The following is an 11,207-nucleotide window of genomic DNA, read 5'->3' as shown; positions in this document are numbered from 1 at the left end:
AATTAATGCGGTGCCTTCCAAACGGTTTTAAGATTTTTTAAACACTTCGTTTAAAAATCACAAATGTGACCTACCTTGTACCCCTAAAGCAACTCACACATGTTCACTTAGGGTAGGCTTTTTGGCCCCTACTGAGCAGAGATTACAAGCCATGAGTAGAAAACAGGAAAATTTCGTTGAGCACTCAAAGAAATCACACCATTGACGTCTCAGCGCTGCTAAACGTTCTTAAGTTGCTAAACCTCCTTGAGTTGCTCCAATTCTAATTGCTTCAATTGTTTCGCGAACACCAAAACACAATCAGCACAAACCTTTTCCCTTGGGAGAAGAGCTGAGGCCGGTTCTCGCAGAACCTGCCAGTTAACAGGTGGCCGGGCTGGGAGGGACCTTCCGCGCTCCCGCCGCCGCTGCCGCCCGGGGGGCTCTCGGCCAGCTCGGCCGCCCTCACCTTGCCCGCCTGGCCACCTCCAACAGCCCCCTAACGCGGCCACGCACCTACCCCGCTGCCCCCGACTCCCCCGTGCTGGCGGCCCCGGGTGCCCCAGCGCCTTCTGGCTCCTGGCTTCCACTCAGCCCCGCGCGAGGCCTCGGCACAGTCTGGGAGGCCCTCGGAGAAGCACGTGCCTCTTCCTCGAAGCCTCGTCCCCCGGGCGGGAACTACCGCCATGTCGCCAGTCCCCCGTCTGCCTAAGTACGCAGGCGCCGAAGCTTCTAGACGCCCCGGAGTGGCCGGACCACGGGGACCCATCCGACCTACCCGCTGGCTGCTGCAGCCCAAAGTGTTAAGTCCTGGACCGCCCCAGGCCCACGGGGGCCAAACAACAAACGCGACAAAACTGAGGCCCAAGGGTGTGGGTACCTTGCTCCGGCGGCCACACAGGTGTCCGAACGGGTGCAAAGCTGGGTGTCCTGGTTTCGTCCCATTGAGGAGAACCGCTGGGCCCCACAGGGAGCTGCGGCTGGAGGCGGCAGGAGCACCTGGGCCTCGAGCGGCCCTGGCGGCTGCTGCGTGAGCCAGGGCGGCCCGGACGCGAGACCGACAGGGTCGGCTTGAGTCGAGCACCCGGAAGGCTCTGCAGCCCCGGTGCCCAGGCCCGTGCGGCGGCAGCTGGAAGCCTCTGTGCTCCAGCCGCGGGCCCGGCCTCCCCGGCACGTGCCGGCCGCTGACCTGAGGGGCCACGGCGCACCACGCAGGTCGGCCTCGGCCCGGCATTTAAGGAGGAGCCGGCGCGGGCGCGGCCGGGCCCTGCGCTTGGGGTCTCCCTGTGGGGGTGGCGCCACGGGGCCAGGCTCCTCAGGGCCGCGGCGGCGCCCTCCAGCGGGCCTCGGCGGAGTCGGGGCTGATGGGGTTTGTGGAAGTGGGTCTGCACGCGGCGCCGGGGCCGGTCCGACGGAGTCGGAAGGGAGGGAGGACGTTGCCGAGGAGGCTTTTCCACAGCTGGGGCTGCTTGCCATCCCGGAGCCCTCGCTCGGCGCGGGACCATGGAGGAGGGGGTCGTTCTCCAAACCCGGCCTCATGTTGCGTTCTCAGGTCTCACACGGAATAAAAAGAATAGAGTGTGTTAGTCACTTCGCAGGAAACTTTTCGTTGTTTCCTTATTTCCTTTCCGCCCGTGGACAAGTTGAGCAGCTTCTCGGCCTCACACCTGGGAGGTTTCAGGCCAGAGTCTGTACAGCTCCAGGCTCTGGGTTTTCGGGGGGATCATCCCACCCCTATCCTCGTCTTCCCTCAGCGGAAGGGGAAACCTTCCTTTATGACCCCCTGCTGCAAGCCAAAGTGAAACGCGTCCTTGTCGACTTTTCTAGATTTTGTGTTTTGCCCTTTAAAGAAACTATACAATACAAAGATAATTTGGCTACTTCTGGCAGGGGGCTGAGGCTTTAGAGGGACATCTGAGCACGTGGAAGGAATGACTCGAATCCCCTGGCCGCCGTGAAGCCACCCGGGACAGCTCAGCTGCAAGGAAGGTCGCTTGCTGCCATCATGCAGGACATGGATCGTTTTTTGGGGTGGTTTTTTTTTTTTTGGTTTTTTGTTTATCGTTTTGTTTTCTTTTCCTTTTTGGCTTAGCTCTGAGAGCATTACAGAGCTGTCCTTTCCCGCCTCCCGACTCTCTTCCCCTCCCCCTTCTTTCTGGTGCAGGCAATTAGGGTGAAGAAATCAGCGCCAGGCTCCTGCCTCTGAAGAGAAAGGAATTGCTTCGGGAATTGAGTCCTGACACCTGTCTGTCCTGGATGGCGAGAGGGGATGCGGGGGTCAAAATGCCTGGGGGAAGAGGCCGGGCTGACCGGGAGGGGACAGCACTCCCTAAGAGAACGTTTCTGGCTGTCTTCTTGCCCAGTCCTCCCACCCTATCCTTTGGCCTCCAGCTTCATACAGGTCATCAACGCGCGGGTTATTAACACGGGAGTTTCCCTTCTTTTAAGGACCCCCCGAGACCGGGACCCGGGTCTGGAATCAGAAGAGTCACACTGACAAGCTGTTCATTAATTTGCATTTATTTTCGGGAAATAATGTAGATAAAGGAGAAAGGGGACTGCCTTACATTTCAACAAGTAATTTGTGATCTTCACATCGGACAAATCAAATTTACAAATTACTTTCCCACCTACTGGATGAAACGGCCAAAGCCAAAATTGATACACAGGCGCGGGCTCTCCGCAGATTTAGGAGAATGAGGTGCACTAAGAACTCACTAGACAAAACAGGGTTGCTTAAAGAGAGAAGCTGACGGAGGAGGAATGGGAACTGAGGTTTGGGGCCTGGGTTTGTTTTTCCATAATGCTGTTTTTATTTATTGTTTACTTTCCTTATTTTTGGTCTCTAAACCGGAACTGCGACCCTTCTCCTGTACCCTGACTTGGCTGTTTCCTCCACACTCCCGGGCCCTCTGATCCTCTACGCCCAGGTTCCTAGAACCAAACGGTTCTTTTTAATAAATACAAATTAAAAAATGGTGTGAGAGGGCAGGACCGCTTTGCAACAACTGAAAAAGGTAAAAGCGCCATCGTTTGAGGGCGTAGGCTGGGAGACAGAGGGAAAATATTTTTGCTTTTGTTTTATATATATATATATATATATGTGTGTGTGTGTATATGTGTGTGTGTGTCTCTGTGTGTGTGTGTGTGTATATATATATATATGCTGTATATATCGTAAAGTTCTATTTCCTGGGCGCTAAGACGAGATATGCTCAGTTCAACGAACAGCAACTAAAAAGTATAAGTGGTCCCTGGAACGGACCGGACTATGTACAGCATTCCCGCGGAGGCGGAAGCTTGAGCCAGTTCTACACGGGGCGGGGCTGAGCGTGAGAGGCTAGGGGCGCGCTCCTCCCTCTCCGGCTCTGCCCCAGCGCATTCGGCAGAGAGGAGGAGACGCCGGGAAGCTCTGGCCTGCAGGCAGGGAGTGGGGCCGAGGGTAGATGAAGGGGCGGCAGTCTGCACGCGAGACACACTTCGTGGTTGTTTGGGAGTAGAGTGTGGGTGCACTCCAATGGGCAGACATGCCAGCTAGTGAGTGACTCCAGTGTCCAGAAAGAATAAATAAAAGTGTAGGGCTCAAACACCGAGTCAGAGCGAAGTCTCCGAAGGCTACAAGTGCATAACAACTGTCCAAAAAGACTGGAAGTGGGTGACGTAGGAGTTCGTTGGGGGTTGAAGACGGCACACAAATCTCCAGTATAGAATTTGTGGCCAAGCCGCAGCACCTGTCCCCTCATCCAAGGGGTGGGCAGGTTTGCACACCCTCCCCCAAGCAAGTGGCACAAAGATGAGGGCGGCAATGCAGGCAATGGGAATCTTTTGGGGACATGAAAATCAGGTCTGGAGAAACTGAGGCAAAGGCGGGCGGTGGTGCAGCAGCAGCAGCAGCAGCAGCAGCAGGACGGGGACCACGGAGGGCGCAGGTAGTTGCGTTTCTCTTCTTCTCCCATTCTTGGTTCACAATACCTGGAACCGCCATGAGGCTTGGTCCTTATAGTCCAGACAGTCGGGGGAGTTGAAGTTGAGCTTCCAAGCAGAGGAAGCGGCGGCGGCTCCAGGTTCCTTGTAATCCAAGCAATCGGCAGAGTTGAAGGCGAGCCCCGAACCGCCGTAGCCCTGGTGGTGGTGGTGATGGTGGTGGTGGTGATGGCCTGAGGATTGGCTCAACGGGTGGTGCGCGTGGGGATGGTGATGGTGGTGGCCGGCCATGGAGGACGGTGCCATAGGGCTTAGCTGGTGCGGGTGGTGGTGAGAGTGCATGGGCGCTAGATATGAGCTGCAGTCCACGCCGCCGAAGTAGGAGGAGGAGGGAGCGGGATAGCTCTGGCCGTAGCTGCCTCCCTGGCCGTAGGACATGGGATAAGAGGCTGCGGCGGAGGCCGCGCCTGCAGCTACGGAGCGCTGCATACACGATGCGTTGCTAGGCGCTGCCAATGGCTCCGGCACCGACACCGACGTAGGCGCTGAGCCGGGCGAGATGGAGGCTGGACTCCAGATGGATGAAGCAGCCGGCGTACTCAACGACGACGGCACTGCCACCGCCGGGTTCCCGCCCAGGCCTGCAGCGGCTGCAGCCGCGGGGTTGGCGGAGGCGCTGGAAGCCGAGCTAGAGGAGGAGGCGGAGCTGGACACAGCAGGCGGTGTGAACTGACCGCTGCTTTCCGAGCCCGAGCTCTCCCGCACCGGGGACGACTTTTTCTTAGCTGGGCGGCTCTTGGTCCCGCTCCCACTCTGCTGCTGCTGGCGGCATTTGGCGCGGCGGTTCTTGAACCAGACCTGCAACAAGCCGGGTGGGGGAGAGCTTGTCAGGAGGCTAGTAGAGCTTGATACTCCCCCGCCCCTTGGGCCCGCCACACTACTGCTACTAGGCCTCCGCCCCTCCCCAACTCCGGCACAGCCAGCCCCAACCCCAGCCCCAGCGTTCCCAGCTTCTCCACCCTCCCCCATCCTTCTGCTCAAAGACCCTCCTCTGGCAAAGTAAGGATGTGCACCTCCCCACCCCCAGTGCAACTCAGCCCTGGGGCGGAACATTTGCGTCTGTCCAGACAGAAGTTCAGCTATCTCTAAACTGCTGCTGTTGGCTGCTTCCCAGCAGCCCCGTGTATGTGTGGAGGCCCTGTTTAATAAAACTAGAGCTCAGGAAACAGACGAGAGGCACACAACAGGCCGCAGAGTGAAGGACAGTCACCGAGTCAGTGGCCGGAGCCAGTAGGCCACTTGAGGCACGGTGCTGGGCAGGGCGAGAATTTGGGTGGAAGTGGGAGCAAGGCCCGTAGGCTGAACAGAGACATTACTTGGCGGAATAGGGAAGGAAGCCTGGGCAGAATTTATTTGGGCTTCTTGGCTCCAAATAGGAAACCAAATAGGACACTCATAAAGCTCTCACTCCTCTTGGAGAGCCTGGTACTTGGCATTGCATTCCTGTTTCTTTCTCGAGCCTCCGGGAAAAGAAGGCGAGATAAAAGGCCCTGGAGGAAAGTTCCGAGTTATAATCCAATTTTTCGGGACCCTTTCATCGCAAAAACAGAAACGGTAAAGCCGATCGGCGGGTTTTGCGTTCGGCATCCTCTCCAGGCAAAGGAAGCGTCTAATCAAACTGGCGCTACCCTCCAAGCGCACTCCCAGACAGGGCACCAGGCTCCGGCCAAGCTCACTCTTCCATTTCCAGGATCCCCGGGACGCAAGGCCAAGGCGGAGGCAGCATTCAGTACCCCGAAGGAAACTGCCAAGTCCTGGGGCGGCCGAAGAAGCAGGGGGCAAGTGTCAGGCCCTCAGGACTCTTTATGTTCGGGAGCCTCGCTTGTCCTCCCGCAATCCTAAAAAGGGCTTTCGATACCGAAGGCGCCCCGGGGCCAAGGGCCGAATCTAGGTCTCTAAGCTAGTTCCTTTAACTTTGCTCCCTCTTCCAGGCCTGGGCCAGAGCTAGGGGGAGTCCGGGAGGGGCTGCCCAGTCTGTAAGTCCGCCCCCACACAAGACCACCCTCCTCAGGCCCTCTTCCACCAGCCCCAGCGCCTCTACCCTGACCCTGGAGCGCCGGGCGCGCGCACCTGAACTCTGGACTCTGGCAGGTTGATCTTGAGCGCCACCTCCTCGCGCATGAAGATGTCAGGGTAGCGAGTCTTGGCGAAGAGAGCCTCGAGCACGTCCAGCTGCGACCGCGTGAAGGTAGTGCGCTCCCGCCGCTGCTTCCGCGGGGTAGCTGAGGGGATACGCGGGGGGGGGGCGCCTCGGGTCAGTGGTGGCTACGAGGACCCGCGCTGTAGGACGTACACAGGCCCCCGGCAGGCCCTGAGCCAAGCCGTTGCAAAAGAAAGCGGGGCTCGGTGCAAAAGAAACTCCCTCGGGAGGCCGAGCCTAAGAGGCCACAGGTGGGAGAAAGTTCATGCGTGCGACTCGGAGCCTAGACTCCAGGGTTGCCCCTTCCCTGACTCTTGGAGGTGAGGAAAGGAAGAGAAATTGTACAGTCTCCCTTCACACACCCCACCATACTCCCTGGCTGGAGGGTGGGGAAGGGGTGAGTAGAAACACTAACTGGAAAACACTTTCCGAGGGAATAAAAGCGGGTGAAAGAGTGGGAGGTAAAAAAGACAGAATTTGGCTCAAGCCATCCACGTCCGCAGTACAAAAGTTGGTGCAGACCACTGGTCTTTGAGGGCAACTTTACTAGGGAGGGAGGATTCCCTTCCTCAGTTCACCAGTCGCTTGCCATAAGGGAAGCTCGGCTCTTCCTGTCAGGGCATAGAGAGTGACTAGATTCCTCCTTCAGTGTTGGGGGAAAAGGAAGAGATTCACACATGAACACACCAAAAAAGTCACCCATGCTGGCGGTGAGGCCACAACAGGAGACAGGTGCCCGGTGTGGCGGCCCAGGAGGTTGCACGTTGCCGGTTTTCGCTCCTGTGACCCACCTCATCGACCTGAGACTGCCCTGTGAGCCTGAAGGGTGCCCTGTATCGTAAGCAGACTAGGTCCCTGGGCCTGCTCCGCGACAAAGCGTGTGCTCAAACCCAAGAGGCTGGGGTGCCCCAAGATTTGCAGGGGCTGGGGGAGGGGACTAGTGCTCACCCGGATATCCCACCGAGGGGTGCAAGAGGTCCATGGCGGGCCCGGCCAGGCCCAGCCCGTTCATGCCGTATGGGGGTTGTTTGAGGTAAGACATCATGCTAACAGCCGGGTGGAGGCGCCCCGACGGATCCAGGGGGCCGGGCGCAATGCGGGGCTCCCACCGCGCAGTCTTTCAAGCTCGGTTGCCTCTGGGGGCCCGGCCTAGGGAGACACGAGACAAACGGAAACAGTCATTCGGAGCCATCTAGGCTTCCTGGTCTTGTCCAAGGCAAGGAGCCACGAGATGGGCAGGGGACACAAGCTATGGACTACGCTGGGCAGTCAACTGAGCAAAAGCAAACTTTTCTGGATCGTTATCGCCTCTTTTCGGTCTTGGGGTCAAAGACACTGGGAGGGCGTCGCTAGGAGTGAGGAGAGGTTACAAGCAGGGCTACGTTGGGAAGCAGAGCCTGAACTGCGGAGTGTGCAAGGTCCCAAGTCTAGGCAAAATTCTGGTCCGGTGGGAGCCGGCCTCATACTGCACCAGCAATCGTTCACTCGGCGCCCGGGCGGTAGGCTGCCCAAAGCATGAGGGGTTGTTTCGTTTTGTTTCAAATGTTTTGGAAGCGGGACGAAAGGTAGAGATTCCAGAGAGCCAAGGTGAGGCACTAGCAGCACCTGGGCCTCTCCAGGATGCACTACCCACTTAGGAGAATACGCTCCTTCAACGATCTCCCGGGATGGGTCCCGGCCCCAGAGCCCATAGCCACCCACCCCTCCAGTTGACTTCTCTGTGCCCAGCCGCTGAAAGATTGCTCACCCGTACTCCCACCACACGTCAACCGCAGTTACAGACCCAGGTCCCCCAGAGGCAGCCAGAAGACGCAGAAAGGGCCACTGTAGCAGTGGCAGTTCAAAGTCGCGGCCCCAGGTTAGGGGCGCATCGCCATTGCCACAGGCCCTTCTTTGCCAACGCAAGCCGGTCCTTCTTTCTGCCGGGTGCTGGTTGCATACAATGGGGTCCCGGCGGGGGCTGAAAGGTGACCCAAACAGCTTCCCAAAGAGTCCAAAGGATTTAGGAGGCCTGAGTTCAGCGGGTCCCGTGCGCTCCCTGCCTACCCTACTAGCTGAAACTCCGATCCCAGGACCGGATCCAGACTGGAGAAGTAGGCCTCAGGGGCGTCGCGCGCGCTGACCCGGGCTGGAAGGTCGAAGCCTCGCTTCCCTAGTTGCCCCGAACCTGAGGCGCTATCTCAGGGGTCAGGAAGTGGTGCTGAGGGAGTAGGACTGGGGCCCCAGAGGACCTGTCTCTTCACCCCGCTTAGCGGGAATTCAACGCAGGCCTAGGACCTGGGCTAGGGAGTTCAGGGAGAGAAGTTAGAGCTAAAGAAGGTTACCGCTCCTATCCTTCGGGACCCACGGCCTGGGCTGGGAGAACCCAGGAAGGGGACAAAAAAGGAAACAGGCGGGGCTCTTGGGCCTCGGCGACTCTGCTAGGCTGCAGTGTGAGTTTCAAAGACTTACTTTAAACTTAGCACTTCAGCTTGGTTACTTCGGAGGAGGCGGGGGCGCGGGGCCGCAGCGGGGCCCTGGGGTCCTCCGCGCACCAGTAGGGGAGCCGGGCCGCTCTACAGCCCCGCCCACGTGCCGGGACCCGGGAAGTGGGGACCCCTCTGAAGAGGGGAATGCAAGAGCACCAGGCGCGTAACAGAGTCCCCGGCGGCCCGGCGGCTTTCTCCTTACCTCCCTCAGCTCTGGGGCTGCTCACCATCTACCTCGCGCCCTCACCGACCCGCCGGGCAGCCAACCTGCAAAACAGAACCGCAGGAATTATCCGCCGGGTTGGCGGTTGTCTAGGATTTCCTTCTTTTCCCAACTTCCCTCCTCCCGTCTCTTTCTTTCCACTGGCTTTATGCGTGTCCCTCCAAGTTTCACTTTATTGCACAGACACTTTTCAAAGCCCCACACGCTCCGGAGACACTGCCTTGCCCAGGACCGTGCCGAGGGGCCTCAGGGGGGGAGGCGGGAGTGAGAGGGGCAGAGTTGGGAGGCAGCTCGCAGCTGCCGCTGCACTCCCGGTAAAACGTGAGGCGGTGGGGGCTGGGGAAGTCCTGCAGAGGCACTTTGCAAACTAAATAAATCAAGCGATTTACCTTGTCGGTGTGGCTTGTCTTGCCCGGTTGTTTAGGTGATTGGAAATGTAGCCTGATGAAGATTGATCACCTTTCTACTGCCCTCCCTGGGTATGTGAACGCGAGGTGAGTGCGTAACGGAGCTAGGCTGCCAATCCCGGGCCCCGCGCGAGCTGAGTGACAGGGAGCCGGGCAATGGCAGCTCGAGCCGGGGGTTACCTCCGCGCGCCCCCGCCCTCCCCCGCCCCCTGCACCCCGCCCTCGCTGCACGCCCGCCCCGCCCCGGTCGCGCGCTAACTCCCGGGCTTGGCTGGCAAACTCCGCGCAGAGCCAGGCGAAGAAGGCTTACACAGAGCCCGAGCCCCGGCCGCGGAGGAGGACGCCGGTCCCCAGGCCGCCCTGGAGTCCCCGCCCTTCTCTCACCCTTTCAGCGCCCCGGAGGGAGTGGCAGAGAGGAGGCGAGGTGCTGGAGAACCGGTTCTCTAGCTCTCCCGCGCACCACCCGGCTCAGCGGCCGTGCTGTGGGCGCGAGGACTCAGGCGCCGCGGGCTGGAAGAGAATGGGCCCCCGGCCCCCGGCCCCTCGTGCGGCGCTTTGGGCCCCAGCGTCTTCTTCCATTGCGCCGCCGCCTGCAGACGGACGCCGCGGGCAGCTCGTGCCGGCACAGGCTACTCTGCCGAGCGCGGGCGCAGCGCCGGGTGCGCAGAACCCGCCTCGGCGCCTCAGGACTCCAGCTCCCGTGAACAGAGCCCGCAGGGGAGGCCCCGCCATTTACCTGCTACTCGGCGTTTTCTGAAGTTCCGAATCCCCACGAAAGGTGTTTGCAAATCTTAAACGCTTCTTCTGAGATGTCGTGTCCCCTCCCAGTGTCCCCTCCCCCGTCCACACACACTGTACTTCTGAATCAAACATTTTTTATAGGAAACTTTTTTATTTCACACTGTCTTTCTTTCCCGGTATTCTTTTACCACGGACAGTTGGGTGGAAAAGGTGGCCACAGACCCCTGCCTTCTATTTTCTGTCCCACACGCCGCAGCAGGAGCCTCCCTGAAGCGATTTCCCCGGATTGTTCGTACTGGCAAAGCCCATTTCTCAGCCGAACAAACTTCTCAAACACGTCTACCTGGGTGGACTTTTCAAAGCGAAAAAAAACACAAAAACGTGTTTTCGCCCCAACCCTGAGCAAGGCAATTCTTTCAAATAGCACCTCCTCCTGAATATTAGGCACGACTTTACTGCCTTTCGAGGAATTCATACCCCTTTTTCCTAATCCCCCTCCCTTCCACCCCTACGGGCTGAGTGAGAAGTTTGGACAGGAGTAGGTGTGAGGGTGAGTCAGGGAGCCGCCGGACGCATCGCAGGGGTCGGGCACCGAGAGCGGACCGGGCGCTGGGCAAGCAGGAGGAGAAGGGGGCGTCCGCTGAGTGAAAAGGGGCCGCGGCCGCCGCTCATCAAAGTGCTTCCCCCTCCCCCAAGCGACACTTTCCTTTGGAGTCCGAATAAAATACGGTAACAGAATATGATGGAGGGCACACTGTTTCCTTAACTGCTTCTCAAAGGACCCGGGAGATCTTCTTAGGACCTTTAATAAGGCTTTGGTCGGTTCTTTTGTTGATCTCTCAAAATCAACTCCTTCTAATTGAAGTTGGAGCTGAAAGCGAGCTAATGTTCAAAGAAAGTGGCCGCCAGACCAACGAAATTACATTTTTTTTTGGAAGATGAGGGAACATCTAATCAAAGGGGCTAAGGAGGAGGGGTCAGAGTGGGGGAGTACGAAGGAGAAAAGGAGGTTTTACAAGATCCTTCTCTGGTTCACAAAAGTCAGCGACACGGGCGCTTCTCTCTAGAACAAAGACACCGCAGCCCATTCACAAAAGAGAAAGACTGAGAGAGAGAGAAAACAATAAAAGAAACGAGAGAAAAGGGAAAAACATGAGAAAGAAAAGCTTTAACAGGAAAAGAAACTGCGCAGAGCGCAGCGCTGACCCGGGCGGGGACACACCTTAGGCTTGCGCAGGCCCCGGCAGGGAGTAGACCGCGAGGCC

General features: G+C 58.5%; 1 protein-coding gene across 1 annotated transcript; it reads right to left on the bottom strand.

Moving 5' to 3' along the window:
* Nucleotides 1-2,515: 2,515 nt before the first annotated feature.
* On the bottom strand, nucleotides 2,516-9,265 carry OTX1 (orthodenticle homeobox 1). Its single transcript, XM_019636051.1, has 5 exons — nucleotides 9,184-9,265; nucleotides 8,774-8,838; nucleotides 7,052-7,252; nucleotides 6,034-6,185; nucleotides 2,516-4,761 (listed from the first exon to the last, which is right to left on the bottom strand). Exons 3-5 carry the CDS (start codon nucleotides 7,146-7,148, stop codon nucleotides 3,943-3,945), a joined length of 1,068 nt encoding a protein of 355 aa, XP_019491596.1. The 5' UTR covers nucleotides 7,149-7,252; nucleotides 8,774-8,838; nucleotides 9,184-9,265; the 3' UTR covers nucleotides 2,516-3,942.
* Nucleotides 9,266-11,207: the final 1,942 nt, after the last annotated feature.

The sequence above is a fragment of the Hipposideros armiger genome, unplaced genomic scaffold (genome assembly GCF_001890085.2).
Source record: "Hipposideros armiger isolate ML-2016 unplaced genomic scaffold, ASM189008v1 scaffold_2, whole genome shotgun sequence".
Lineage (NCBI taxonomy): Eukaryota > Metazoa > Chordata > Mammalia > Chiroptera > Hipposideridae > Hipposideros > Hipposideros armiger.
This window is presented reverse-complemented; position numbering and strand designations above follow the sequence as displayed.